General features: G+C 40.9%; 1 protein-coding gene across 2 annotated transcripts in view; it reads left to right on the top strand.

Annotated features, from left to right (window-relative positions):
* CWF19L2 (CWF19 like cell cycle control factor 2) overlaps positions 1-15196 on the top strand; it is a 149792-nt gene that overhangs the window by 7159 nt on the left and 127437 nt on the right. For both annotated transcript variants that reach the window (XM_007077678.3, XM_042957516.1), the window contains exons 4-5: positions 10475-10585; positions 11309-11428. In XM_007077678.3, coding sequence (XP_007077740.2) covers positions 10475-10585; positions 11309-11428 — 231 coding nt within the window. The remainder of the gene's footprint in view (positions 1-10474; positions 10586-11308; positions 11429-15196) is intronic.

The raw sequence follows: 15196 nt of genomic DNA, 5'->3' as shown, positions 1-15196 counted from the left end.
GTTTGGTTTTCTAGGTCTGATCTTCAGAGGGTTGTATGTGCAGGTGAATCACCAAATTCTCAAGTGTAGCCCTCTTGCCGTTTCAGAAACTGAGCATGTGGCGGTACCCCTGAGATGATAAATGGCTCGTGGAAGCCTGTCTTATGTGAGAATGCAGTTTATTGATTCACAGTGGATACTTTATCCACAGCTGGATACTTTGGTCAGGTAGCCAGCATATTTTGTAGTGGTAGGAATATTTAGGTTTTACAGAAAAAAAATTTGTTAAATATAATTCAGGACGAAGTGAGTTGGAAAGTCTTAGAGCAGAAAGAAGGTAGAAACGGTGTTTCCACAGCTCTGTGTTGAGTTGCTGGTCCTGTTGAGAAACTGAACGAAGTGAGTGATCCTCTTTGTGAAAAGAAGTTTGTATTTAAAGTTGTTTATTTCAGTGGGATTTATGAAACTCCCTGGGGTTTAGGCAGAGATCACAGGTTCGGCATCCCTGTCCCATGGGGATGGATCTGGCAGGCGGAGTAAACATTTAATAATTTGACTCAGGGTGCTTGCTTCCTTTTAGAGGCACACTGCCTGTTATTTCTCTTTGTTTTTCCCTAGAAATACAGTTGTCCCTTGAACAGCATGGGCTTGAACTTTGTGCATCCGCTTACAAGCAGATGTGTTTTAGATTAATATAGTACAGTACTCTATTTTTTCTTCCTTATGATTTCCTTTTCTCTAACTTACTTTATTGTACGAATAGGTGCATAATTCATATAACATACAAAATACATGTTCGCTGGTTATGTTATCGGTAAGTCTTCAAGTGCACCCATAGGCTATTAGTAGTTACATTTTTGGGGAGTCAAAGTTGTATGTGGATTTTTGACTATGTGTGGAATCAGCACCCATAATCCCCTCGTCATTTAACGGTCAGCTGAATAGATAAGTCTTTTTGTTGCAACATACAACGTGTACACTTTTACATATATAATAAGTTGTATAACTATACCTTGGAGAGAGTTGTTTGAGTGAAAGGTCAGTGAAAGCACAGAGAATTCCAAACAAGATGAACACAAGATGGTGTCTACACCATGGCACCAAATAATTAAAGTGTCAAAGGTTAAAGATAAAAAGAGAATCTTAAAAACATCAAGAGAGAAACAAAAAGTTACCTACCAGGGTAAAACCTATAAGGCTATCTATCAGCTGATTTTTCCTCAGAAACTTTGCAGGCCAGGAGGGAGTGGTATGACATAGTCAAAGTGCCGAAAGGAAAATGCCTACAACCAACAACATTCTCCCTGGCAAGGTTTTCATTCAGATTTGAGGGAGAGATGAAGAGTTTCCTAGACAAACAAAAGATAGAGGAGTTTATCACTACTAAACCAGCCTTACCAGAAATGTTAAGGGGACTTCTTTTTTTTTTTAATGTTTATTTATTTTTGAGAGAGAGAGAGGGAGACAGAGTGTGAGAGGGGGAGGAGCAGAGAGAGAGGGAGACACAGAATCCAAAGCAGGCTCCAGGCTCTGAGCTATCAGCACAGAGCCCCATGTGGGTCTTGAACTCACAAACCGTGAGATCATGACCTGAGCTGGAGTCAGCAGCCCAACCGACTGAGCCACCCAGGTGCCCCAAGGGGACTTCTTTTTTTTTTTTTTATTTTTTTATTTTTTTATTTTTTAATATATGAAATTTACTGTCAAATCGGTTTCCATACAACACCCAGCCAAGGGGACTTCTTTAAGTGGAAAAGAAATGGCCATACTTAGACATAAGATTAATATGAATAAAAAGATGTGAAATAGGACAACACGTACATAAAATGTGGGGAAGGGAGTAAAAAGGGAAGAGAAGGAGAAAAAGATTTTTTTTTAAGAAAATGTTTGAACTTAGATGACCATCAAATTAATGTAGACAGCTGTTTACTTAGGATGTTATGTATGAACCTCATGTTAACCACAAACCTGAAACCTATGATAGACTCAAAAAGTGAAGAGAAAGAAAGCCAAACAAAAGACTGTAAATAATCATTTGATCACAAAGAAACAGCAAGAGAAGAAAGGAAAGAACTATGAAAACAATAGAAAACAAATTTTAAAAATGGCCATAAGTACATATCCGTCAATAATTACTTTATTTTTTTAATTTCTATTTATTTATTTATTTATTTATTTAAAAAAAAAATTTTTTTTTTTAACGTTTATTTATTTTTGAGACAGAGAGAGACAGAGCATGAGCGGGGGAGGGTCAGAGAGAGGGAGACACAGAATCGAAACAGGCTCCGGGCTCTGAGCTGCCAGCACAGGGGCCCTACGCGGGGCTCGAACTCACGGACCGCGAGATCGTGACCTGAGCCGAAGTCGGCGCTCAACCGACTGAGCCACCCAGGTGCCCCCGTCAATAATTACTTTAAAAGTAAATGGCCTAAATGCTCCAATCAAAAGACAGAGTGGTGGAGTGGATAAAATACCAAGAGCCATCTGCAAGAGACTCACCTCAGACCTAAAGATTCACCATGCAAATGGAAGTGGAAAAGTAGACTGGGGTAGAAATATTTATATCCGATAAAATAGACATTCATACAAAGACTACAACAGAGACAAGGGCATTGCATAGTGATTATCCAGTGATTCCACTATTGGGTATTTACCCAGGGAAAATGAAAACACTAACTCGAAAAGATATATGTACCACTATGTTTACTGCAGCATTATTAACAACAGCTAAGACTTGGAAGCAGCCCAAGTGTCCATCAGCGGATGAATGGATAAGGAAGATGTAGTACACACACACACACACACACACACACACACACACACCCACACACACACACACAGGAATATTACACAGCCTTAAAAAAGGATGAGATTGTGCCATCTGAGACAACATGGAAGGACCTGGAGGGTATTACAGTAAGTGAAATAAGTCCGACTGAGAGAGACAAATACCATATGGTTCTATCATAAATGGAACCTGAAAAAGATGAATGAATGCACAAAAAGAATAAGAACTGTAAATATGGAGACCAAACTGATAGTTGCCAGAGGGGAGGGGTGTAGGGGGGTTGGGTAAAATGGGTGACTAGAAGAGGGAGGTACAGGCCTCCAGTTAAGGAATGAGTAAGTTTACTAAGTATGTACACATTTAGGATTGTTATATCTTTTAGATGAACTGGCCATTATATTTTTGTGAAATGTTTCTTTTTATCTCTAGTAATACTTTTGTTGTAGGTAACTTTGTTTCATGTTAATAAACTTTAGTTTTGTTATTTGTTTTTTCATTTTTATTCCTTTATTTTTAATTTCTTTGTTTTTATTGAAAGTATTCTTGTAGACAGTGTATATTTGGGTCTTGCTTTTTTATCTAACCTATCAATTTCTTCCTTTTTAATTAGAGGCTTTTCTGCACTATCTAATATAGTAGCCATATGTGGTTTTTAAAATTTTAATTAAAATTCATTAAAGTAATATTAGATTGAAAGTTCATTTCTTCATTCTCATTTGCCAAATATTTTTTGTAAATTTTTTTTAATGTTTATTTATTTCTGAGAAAGAGAGAGAGAGTGCGAGCAGGGGAGGGACAGGGAGAGAGGGAGACACAGAATCCGAAGCAGGCTCCAGGCTCTGAACTATCAGCACAGAGCCCGAGGTGGGGCTTGAACTCATGAACTGTGAGATCATGACCTGAGCCAAAGTCCGACGCTTAACCAACTGAGCCACCCAGGTGTTCTGCCAAATATTTTAAGTATTTAGTTATCACTTATGGCTAGGTTATGCCCACTGTATTGGGCAGTGTAGTATAGAAAAATTCTGTTGGATAACAGTGGTTTAGATCATTTACGTTTAATGTAATTATAGATCTTTCTTGACTTACAGTTGGGTTATGTCCCAACAAACCCACTGAAAATTAAGAATATCGTAAGTCAAAAATGCACTCTATACACCTAACCTACTGATTGTTACGGTTAAGTCTAGCCCACCTTAAATGTACTCACAGCACTTAACATTAGCCAATAGTTAGGCAAAATCATCTAACACAAATTCTGTTTCCTTAGCTCAGTAAGATTGTAATATTCAGCTCGAGTCAACCCTTTCTTGTGCCTTGGTCTGGAAAGTGCTTTGAGGCAAAAAGCTGTGGAGATAGTAATGATAACATTCACCTCGTTTGTTTCCCTTTTCAGGGATCACAGCCTGGTATTACTGAGATTCAGTGTTCCGAATAGAGCTTCAAACATTTTCCATTATTATTTCTATTTCTGTGTATTTCTATTTTGATGCCATTTATTTTGTCATGGCCAGAGGCAGAAGTCCTTAAGTTCCTTTGATTTTTACTGGTAGCACTTTGCTGTCTGGGTTCCATCTTAGAGATTTTGGCTGATAGGATCAGGGGTATGGTTATTATAAAGGCTGCATATGAGAACAAGAGTTCTGGGAGCTCTGTTAGGTCAAGCACATTAAGCTTGATGGTGTAGGAGTTCTTCAAGGTAAAATGGAGGATTGAAAAACTGAAATCCGCAGAAGGACTGAGGTCATAGCATATTGGGGAGAGGGAAATAGCAGCCATGCTGAAGTAGTGAGCTGACTGTGCAATGGTGAAAGTGAGAAACAAAGTTAACAGACAGGGAATGAAGGCAGGCGCTTTGTACACAATGGTGCAGGTATCACCGTTCTGTAAACAAATAACAAGAATACTAAGTGTATCATTGATGCTTCTTTCCTTCAGTGCCTGGTATTTAATGCTTGAATGCTGCCTGCCGATTAATGTTTCTGATTAGGGCTATTGGAAGGGTAGGAAAAGAGGATTTAGTTAATTTTAGGTACACCTTTATTGCATGCCAACTCTGTCAGACACTGGTATAGACACACGGAATGTAAAAATAGTTTTTTTTTCAGGCCTTTGGAGAGCTCATTTTGTAGCTAGATAAATAGATACATAATTTCAATATGCAGTCTCCTGATGCCAAGACAGAACAATGTATTAAGGGAAAGAGGATTTCATCTGCAGACTTGTTGGGGAGATAATATTTGAGTTGAGACCTGAATAATGACTAAGAATTAGCCAGGCACAGAAGGTTATTGGCATTTCATGCACAAGGAATTGTGAGAGCAAAGGCCTGGAAGTGAGATAACATGGTGTATGTGTGTATGTGTATATGTAAGTAAATAGAACTACGAACAACATGATAGCACTAGGTTACAAAACAAGGGGGGAGTGGATGGTGATGAAAATGGAAGAGTTGATAGGGCCTGTAAACCAAGAGCTCTGGCGCTATTCAGTAGGAAGCGTGTCCTCTAATTAGGTTCATTTGCATTTACCAGAAAATCTCAGAGTAGCCATAGGTTAAACAAGATAGTTAACTTTTCTCTCTCATGAAAGTATCAGGTAGGCAGTCTGGGACTCGTGTGGTCTTCCGAGACTAAGGCTTCTTCTGTTTTGCCCGTCCCTCGTCTTTATAGCATTACCTCTTCATCTAGGTAACAAGAAAGGGGACCCTCTCTTTCATAATTTGTCTTCCAGAAAGTCCCACATAATACCTTCATTTCAGTGTCATTGGACACTTGACCGTAGGGCTTTGCTTTCCAGCAAGGGAGGCACGGTAGGTCTCCCAATGAGATTGGCTTCTGTTGGTAAGAAAGAAGAGGAGCTTTGTCACAGGGAGCCATAGAAGGGGTCATATGTGCCCTTTCTGTTTCTCCAGATGTGTCTAGGGTGGAGATTGGAGAAGGAAGGACCCGCGTCCAGGTTATTGCAGTTGTCTGGGTGTGAGATAAGATCTGACCTAGGATGCTTCAAGGATGGACAGGAGAGGTGTGTATTAGTCGGGGCTTTTGGTTCCAGGCAATAGAGATAAAACAAATTGGCTTATCCAGAAAAAGGGGGGGACACTTTATGTTATTTTTTTTTTAATTTTTAAAAATATTTATTTGTTTTTGAGAGAGAGAGCGAGCGGGGCAGGGGCAGAGAGAGAGGGACACACAGAATCTGAAGCAGGCTCCAGGCTCTGAGCTGCCAGCACAGAGCCTGATGCAGGGGCTTGAACTCACAGACCCCAAGATCATGACCCGAGCCGAAGTTGGACGCTTAACCAACTGAGCCACTCAGGCGCCCCAGGGGGGCAATTTGTTATTAGAGTACAAAAGTCTCGTAGTACCTCTAGGTGTGGGAATGAAGCTGGCCTTCCGGAATGGCTGGAACTAGAGTTGTAATGCTTTTATGAGTTGTCTTGCCATCTTCCATTTTTGTTTTCCTCCGAGTTCACTTTTTTCTTGGTAACAGATCAGTTTTTTGCTGAATTCTATCCTCATGGCAAAAATGGCTTCTGCCAATGCATTTCCAGTTCTCTTTAGTTTAGAGCAGCCCCATTTCGTTTTGATTTCAAATTCCTGGAGAGTAACTCAGATTGATATCAATTGGGTCAGAATCCTACCTTTGAACCAATCAGTTATGGCCAGGGGTGGAAGTGGGGTCCCATGGTAGGCATGTGGTGTTCACTGGATGATGTATTTGAGAAAATATTTTGGAAATGAAAATAGTAGGTTTTGATGGGAGGGGCAAAGTTGATCCTAAGATTGTTGACTTGGTTAAGTGGGTGGTTGGTGGTACCAGGTGATTCAGTTCAGCAATTCAGGAGGAGGAACAGGTTTTGTGGAAGAAGACGGTGGGTGTATGTTTTGTGTTTATTGAGTTCAGCATGGTATCCAAATATGGTAGGTAGTTGGTTAAATCACCGACACTTTGGGTAGACCAATTTGAAAGATATCAGCACAATTGATGGTAGTTCAAGGCATGAGAGTGGATTTAATGGCCAAAGGGGAATGTTTAGAGATTAAAAAATTAGTGTGCCAAGAAAGGAACCCCACACAGCATTGATATTTAGGGGCTGAGCAAAGGAGGAAAAATGCATAAGGGAAATGGAGAAGAAAGCAAGAATGGAAGCAGAACTGGGAAAGGTCCTGGAAATCAAGGAAGTTGAGTTATCGAGAGTTGTATTCAGAAACGTTCTGCTGCATTGGACAAAGTGGCAGCCAGTGGTGACCTTTGAAGAAATTTCAGCAGATTAGTGAGAACCTTACCCATATCGTAGAGTTTTGTGGGGATGTGAAGGCAGTGGCTACAGACTACTCTTTGAAAATTTTGGCTTAGAGTAAAAGTTGGAAGATAAATTGCTGCCAGGGGGAGACATAAGGCCAACAGAGGTTCCTCTTCTTCACTCATTTACACACACATACCCACACACATGCACACACACATGCACACACACACACACACACACACACACACACACACACACAGGATGGAAAATGCTTGAGCATATTTCTAGGCCAATAGAGTGCTTCTTGTAGACCAGGCTACAAGAGAAGGAGATAATTGATGGTGCATTGTCCTGGAGGAACAGGAATGGTTGGGACCAAGATCTTTGGAGGAGTACCTGCCTTGAATAGGAAGAATTAACAGGAGGAAAGGAGATGCACAAGTGTACATAATTTTGTTGGGGGTTGGGTAGGAAGTTAAGGTGGCATCATTTTGCTTGGTCAAGGAGGAGGAGAGATCCACTAGCTGAGTATGTGGTGAATGGGGTTTGATAGAAAACTTGAGGAAGATGTTGAAGAATATAATAAGCATCACCTCTCTGCTAAGGTGTTAAACTATGTCCTTGGGGATACGAGCTAGGTGAGAGCAGAAGCGGTTTTTGTCTTCCTAGAACTTACTGCCCAGTGGGAGAGTGAGACATCAATCAGATAGTTACACAAGTAAATGTAAGAGTGATACATCTTCAAAGGGGAGTGAGCCAGGGGAATGAAAGGGAGAACTGACCAGGGGCCAGTAAGAGGAATCCTGGTTGTGAATGAGAGTCTAGCTCAACTGAAGTTGTAGGTCATGATATGGAGTGGCCACCGGTTGCAGCTGTGGTGAAGCAGCTGGTGGCTCTGATCACTGACTCGCAGGTGATTGGTTAGCAGCTAGTAGGATGCAGAAAATCTGTGGTTTTAGAGGAGGGCCTTCGAGGGGCGCCAGGCTGGCTTAGCCGCTGGAGTGCGTGACTCTTGATCTCGGGGTTGTAAGTTCGATCCCCACACTGAGTGCAGAGATTACTTAAAAATATAAATCTTAAAAGGAAGGCCTAAATGTCCATCAACTGATGAATGGATAAGTAAGTTGTGGTTTATATATACAATGGAATACTACTTGGCAATGAGAAAGAATGAAATCTGGCCATTTGCAGCAACGTGGATGGAACTGGAGGGTATTAAGCTGAGTGAAGTAAGTCAGGCAGAGAAAGACAGATACCATATGTTTTCACTCATATGTGGATCTTGAGAAATTGAACAGAAGACCACAGGGGAAGAGAAGGGGGAGAAATAGTTGCAAACAGAGAGGGAGGGAGGCAAATCATAAGACTCTTACATACAGAGAACAAACTGAGGGTTGTTGGGGGTGGGGGAGAGCGGAAAGTGGATGATGGCCATTGAGGAAGGCACCTGTAGGGATGAGCACTGGGTGTTGTATGGAAACCAATTTGACAATAAATTATATATATTTTTTTATTTAAAAAAATTTTTTTTTTCCTAACATTTATTTATTTTTGAGAAAGAGAGAGACAGAGTGTGAACGGGGGAGGGGCAGAGTGAGAGGGAGACACAGAATCCAAAGCAGGCTCCAGGGTCCCAGCTGTCAGCACAGAGCCTGACGCGGGGCTCGAACTCACAAACTGCGAGATCATGACCTGAGCTGAAGTCAGACACTTAACTGACTGAGCCACCCAGGCATCCCTATTTTTTTTTTTTTTTTTAAAGGAAGGCCTTTAACAGAATCCTGTGGAAAGCTAATGTAAACATTTTTTTTTTTTTTAGCTTGATGTTAGCAAATTGGCACCCGAGGGATGTGCTTTCAGATTATAAACTTCCTTTCAGTGGGTAACAGCAAGTGGTAGGAACCAGGCTGCTAAATTGATCTTTTTAAAAAGTTTTTATTTAAACTTCAGTTAGTTAACATACAGTGTTCTGTTAGTTTCAGGTGTACAATATAGTGATTCAACACTTCCATACAGCACCCTGTGCTCATGACGACAAGTGCACTCCTTTCTAAGTTGGTTTGACAATGTAAATAGGACTAGACCAGAAATATGTTCATAGTGGTTATCTTAAAAAGTTTTAACTATATATGTCAGTAAGTAGCTCTAATGTTTCTGTAAGTCCAAATCAAGGTCTGAATGAATGAATGAATGAATGAAGTCTGCTTTGTATTGGGAAACAGTTGGCACTTGAGATGCCAGAGACAAATATGTTTTCTCTGAGTAGATTAGACCTTTTACCAGACATATGTTTGTTCTCTGGTTAGGTAATTATCAAGAACTTTGTGTAGATAGGGGGCGCCTGGGTAGCTCAGTCAGTTGAGCATCTGACTTCGGCTCAGGTCATGATCTCGCGGTCTGTGAGTTTGAGCCCCGCATCGGGCTCTGTGCTGACAGCTCAGAGCCTGGAGCCTGCTTCAGATTCTGTGTCCCCCTCTCTCTCTGCCTCTCCCCTGCTCATGCTCTGTCTCTCTCTCTCTCAAAAATAAATAAACATTAAAAAGAAAAAAAAAGAACTTTGTGGAATGAAAAAACATTGTTCTCATTCAGGAGACCCACCTTTGCTTCCCTTGGCCTCCAGGTTTCTCTGTGGGACATTAGCAAGTGTTGTGTGCTAGGTGATTTCTAGGGTCTTTCCTACACTTCCATTGTACAGCTCCAAAGAGATTTTAGAGCCAGACACATCTAGGTTTCTATTCTGGTTCTCCTGCTTGGATACCGTGGAACTTGGGCAAGTTACCTAATTTGGGGAAGCTTTTTCTTATTTGTAAAACCAAATAGTATTTTATGTAGGGTTGTTTTAAGGAGTCAGCTTGAGAACATATGTGAACGTACTTATTACAGTACTTAACATAGAAGGAGTTGATTGATGTATTTGTGGAAAACAAAATCCAGAACTTGGCATAATGCTGAGCACATAGGGGATGTTGGCTAAATACTTCCTAGCTGATTTAATAATCTGGTATTTAAACACATTAACAAAGTGCCTTACCAGTCTGGCTGTTCACTGCGATCTCTGCATTTTTAAACCCAGGGAAATCCAAAAACTCGAAACTTAGAGGCAGAGTCATTTACTTGGGTGTTGTTTCCCTTGTTGTAGTTAAACAAAGATGTCGATATCACTTAATGTTGGTAGGAACCACAGCTCTGTGTTGAAGTGAGTTCTCTGCTGTCACTTCTGATCTTTTGTTTTTGCTTTCCCCTGGCAGGAAAACAGTCTTGGTGTTTCATGGGCTTGTCCCAAAAGAGTGGGTTTACAGGTTCTTTGTTCAGATTTTCAGTGTAGCTTTTTCAAGGGGAAGTATACTCTAAGAATTTTCTCTAGGAAACCGAAGAATTTACCATTTAACAACAGCACAGAATTTTTACGTGGAAGTGTGCACGTTTGAGAACTTCTCTTCTGTGCCGCCTGTTCCTAGAGCTCTGAAGACGAGTGGGTTGAGGCTGTCCCGCCCCAGGCTCCTGGCAGGGAGAAGGCCTGGAAAGCGAAAGGTGAAAATACGGAAAGGGAAGGCAACCAAGTTGTCCAGGTAAGTCACCCGATTTTAAAGAAAGAAGTATGGACTTCTAAAAATAGATGGATGCTAAAATGACAGATGGATCAAATTGCTTCGGGAGAAAAATGAGACTGTGAAAACAGTATACTTTTACAAATAATTCTGGCAGTGGTACTGTTTGCTTAGTCTTTAGACTTCCATTCTTCTTCTGTGAGAAAGTGAGTACTTCCCTCTGTTTGAGTCCCACAGAGGGTTTCCTGCTTCCAGTTGTTGCTAGAAAAGCAGCCCTTTGCCCTCCTGCCCTGGCAGCTCTGTGCTGTTACCTGTATGTGACCTTTCTCCACTGAGTAGTTTCCCTTTGCCACACCATGTCATCATTTCTCTCAGCAGTATTTAGAGTTGGGTAGTTCACAAATTTGGGGCCCTAGTTCACCTGCCTACGTGCGAATGCATCGAGCCACAGCGAAGAGGGGTGGAAAGAGCTGGTGTTTGAATACCTGTTGTGTGTCGGGCACTGGACTGCGCTCCTTAAATCTTGTTTACTCCTTGAAACAGTCCTAAAAGGTAAGAATTTATTCCACTTTACAGGAGAGAGATTAAGGCATACAGAGACTAAAAAACTTGTTTTAAGTTAGGAGAATGTAGGATATGATCCAGGTTTCAGTGCCCCCAGAATCCCTGCTGTTATTACCAAGTGTTTATTTTCACTTCTAATCAATTTAGATTGAAGTGACTTTTTTTTTTTTTTTTAAATAGAGAGATGAGTGGATGACTGTTGATTTTATGTCTGTTAAAACTGTGTCATCATCGTCGCTCAAAGCTGCAAAGGAAACTGTCAGGAAAATAGAGCGAGAGAAAACCCAAGCGCTAGAACAGGTAAGAGAATATTTCAAATGCTGTAACTTGTAGTTGACCTTTACTAACCAGTGAGACATTTAGGTAAATGCAGTTTTGCTTGTTAAGTATTATTTTCTCTGCTGTGGTAGTTAATAATATTAGTGGGAACAGCTATGAAGTGTGATAGAAGTTCTAGTGAAATGAATCTTCTGTAGGAAGTCAGCTGAATGCTATGCTAGATTTATAAATCCCAGGCATGTATCGTTGCCTGAGTATTGAGTTTGGTTCACGGCATGGATTTGTAATGGTTTCACTGCTGCCTGTGTGGTCTGAGAATCTTCAAGGTGAGAATTTCTTTTAAAGCTCTCTTGTGTTGGTAGTGCCTTGAAGTGCTTGGCAGTGGTGAACCCTGGGGCTTTCTGGAGGACCGCAGTGTCGCTGTGGGCACCACGGGTTTTCCAGAAACAAGCTCATAATGTGGAATCACAAAATACATGAAAATACAAGGCTGGTCCATGAATGAGAGGCTTCTGAAGTAATGAGCAGTAGAATCAGACACATGAAGCCTTTATCTGTTGGGATATTTAGTAGCGGTATACAGTACCAGTAGATGTGGAAAATGTAAGAAGGAAAAGATTATTATGAAGGCAGATATGAGAAAGAGCCAACAAGAACTTGTAGAAATGAAAAACACTACCGTCGGAATTAGAAACTCAGTAGATGAGTTATCAACAGATTGATTACAGCTGAAGAGAGAATTAGTGAACAAGAAGATCATCCTTAAGAATTTACCTTGAACACATCATAGAGAGACAAATAAACAAAAAATGTGAGAGTGATGGTGAGAGTCCTGTGATCGGTGTTGTTTTCTCCCTCGTCCCACCGTCCAGTCTAATTTTAATTCTGAAAGTGTGGGTGTGGCACGTGGTCATGGCTTATTAGCTAAGCAGCTCTCCACACGGAACATTGAAGTCCACGGAGTTTTGGAGCATCTTGGCTGAGCTCTGTAAAATATCTTTGTCTTTGAGACCTGAAGGAGTTGGAGTCATGGTATCAAAAGAGGAAAGGGGAAGTGCACGTAGCAGTAGGGAGGTAACCTGTGGACAGTGGAGCCTGCAAAGTCTGGAAGCCGATAATACCCATTGTCATTACAGGCTTGCTTCTGAAATCGTCCTCCGCTGTTTGCGGGCACGAACGTTTTGGCATGTTGGGGCAACCCTGGCTTGTGGTCTTCTGTTTTGTTCATATCCTATTCTGGCCTATTCTCCATATCAGACAACAGAACATAGTAAACCCTTGACTATCTTTACAGAGTGAAATAGTGATCAGTTATTCTTAGAAATTCTGTCCCATAAAGCTATCTTCATTTTCCTCTGAAATGGTAATAGTTTTTTCTTGCTTATCTCCCCCCCTTTTCAGGTTTGTCTTCAGGATTTCTCACTAACATAATCTTTTCTTACAAATTCTTCTATAAACTTCTCTGATTCAATTAAGTCTGCATCTGTTGCTGTGCCCACATCTTGTCCTGTGTCTCTGTACCGTGTTTTTCATTCCTGCTGCTCCTGCTTGAGTTGAGTTGTCACTTATGTCTGTCTACATACATATGTATGCCACTTATGTATGTCTGACTTGGCCTCTCGTTCCTCATTTACCTCCTCTCTCCTGGAGCTGAGTTAATGCGTGTGACGGACTGAGGACAGCCTCTGGGACTAAGAGCCATTCGCGGTTAGATGTTATTATGGTTCCGGCCCTGATTTACTCTTGCGTGGGCAGTTTCAGTGCCCTCTTCATTTTTCACTCCGCATCCTACAATGATGTCAGGTCAAGTGTTTGACAGGACAGCTCTGGTCATGGCGTTACTCTGTGTAGAAGCCTTCAGTGATGCGAGTTGAGGGGAATGTCTTCACCATTTCTCATGTTTCTTTTTGGGTGGAAGAATCTCCACTAGTGGTTATCTCACGTCACCCTCTTTCCTCATTCTGTCCTTGAGGCTCTGCAGTAAATATTCTTCCGGAGAATTTGGAAAGAATATACCTGGCATACTTGGCTTAGCCCAGCCTTGCCTGCTTATGGAACAGGCTGCCTGCAGGGACCATGTGGGGAATCGGTTGCGGTGGGGTTGGTTAGGTGCTGATCGTACCTGGGAAAGTGCCTCATTGTGGGGTTCAGTTAACAGGCCCGTTTGGTTTTTACTGAAAGAAAAATTCTCTTCCGATTAAGCCTTCACCAGCAATAAAGGTAATTTTTGTCATTTATCTCCTTATGTTTTTATTGCATTTCTTAACTTGTTCAGAGGCTGGGCTGAAAAAATAAGGTGCTATATTTATTCTTCTCCCGTAAAGACCCTGTCCCTCAAAAGCTGCTGTAAATAGAGTTCAGACACATTGGATTGGACTCTTTCTCTTAGGTAATTTGTACCTCAACTAGGCTAGTTTAACCACTGTCCCTCATATTTCTTTGCAAATTCCTATCTCTGTATTTTTATTCATTTGGTTCTTTCTTTCCTCCCTCCCTCCCTCCCTCCCTCCCTCCCTCCCTCCCTCCTCCTTCCCTCCCTACCTTCCTTCTTTCCTTCCTTTGTTTCTTTGTTTCTTTCTTTCTAAGTTTATTTATTTTTGAGAGAGAGAGAGGGAGAGAGAATCCCAAGCAGGCTCTGCACTGTCAGCTCAGAGCCTGATGTGGGAGTCGATCTCATGAACTATGAGATCATACCTGAGGCAAGATCAAGAGTCAGATGCATAACCAACCAAGCTACACAGGCATCCCTCATCTGGTTCTTTCTAAGTGAATTAGAAAGTCTATAAGTCTGCATCTTGTTTATCCTTCAAGGCCTAACTTGATATGTACTATGAAGTTTTTCCTGTTTCCCTTAACTGAAATAAATCTCTTCTGTCTTTATGTTTCCATAGCACTTTGTTCCTTTACTTTATAGTACTTGTAGATTTCTGTAAAGTACTGTGATTTAGTAGTTTTTTCTGATTTCCCTTATGAGATTATATACTTCTTGAGAAACTGTGTTGTTTATATCTTCCTTAGCAGCTAGAAGAGAACTCTGTGTGTAGTGCCTTTTTTTTTTTTTTTGATATATTTGAAAGTATAGAAGATTTATTATTACTTTCCATGTGAACTTACCTTGCTGCTCTGTAAATCCTTGGATTTAGTTCGGATGTTTAAAACCTGTAGTAGTTTCTGATTTTTGTTTAGGTAACAATTCAGACTGTTGGGAGCACAAGTAGATCATCTAGACTATTGAGTGACAACAGCCAGTTTTCAAACATCTGCACATCCGTCTGAGTGTGCTGTTCTCTGCACATGATTATATTCTTAACATGTGATAAACATTTGGTTTATTTTGAGGAAAAAAAAGCCCCTTGTCTTAGAATCAGATGTTGACTCTAGTAATGAGAGTGTGGATAACATGAAGACAGTGGGAAGGAGTCTAAAATGATGGTCCTGAACGGAAGCTTCAGTGTGAAGCATGTTGATTTTATGTCTTTTCTTGTTTTTGAGGATGTCATTTCTTTGGTGTTCCAGCCTGGTGTTCTTCAAAAGTGGGTCACGTAATTGACGTATTGCAGTCAGCACTTAAAATATAAAATGTCAGCAGTTTTACATGTAATAAATATACATTTTGTTTCCTACAACCTTTGTTTTGGACACACACACACACACACACACACAGACTGTGTATAAACACACACATACAATCTCTCTTTGGGTGAAGGTCACAAAAAAGTAAAAACAAATGCTCAAGGCTGTGTCTTTGTCCTCTGGGCCGCCTCTGCCTGCACTGTGCTATACGCTGTA

Source organism: Panthera tigris, chromosome D1 (genome assembly GCF_018350195.1).
Source record: "Panthera tigris isolate Pti1 chromosome D1, P.tigris_Pti1_mat1.1, whole genome shotgun sequence".
Classification (NCBI taxonomy): Eukaryota; Metazoa; Chordata; class Mammalia; order Carnivora; family Felidae; genus Panthera; species Panthera tigris.
The sequence above is the reverse complement of the archived record's forward strand: the minus strand, read 5'-3'. Positions and strand labels throughout refer to the sequence as shown.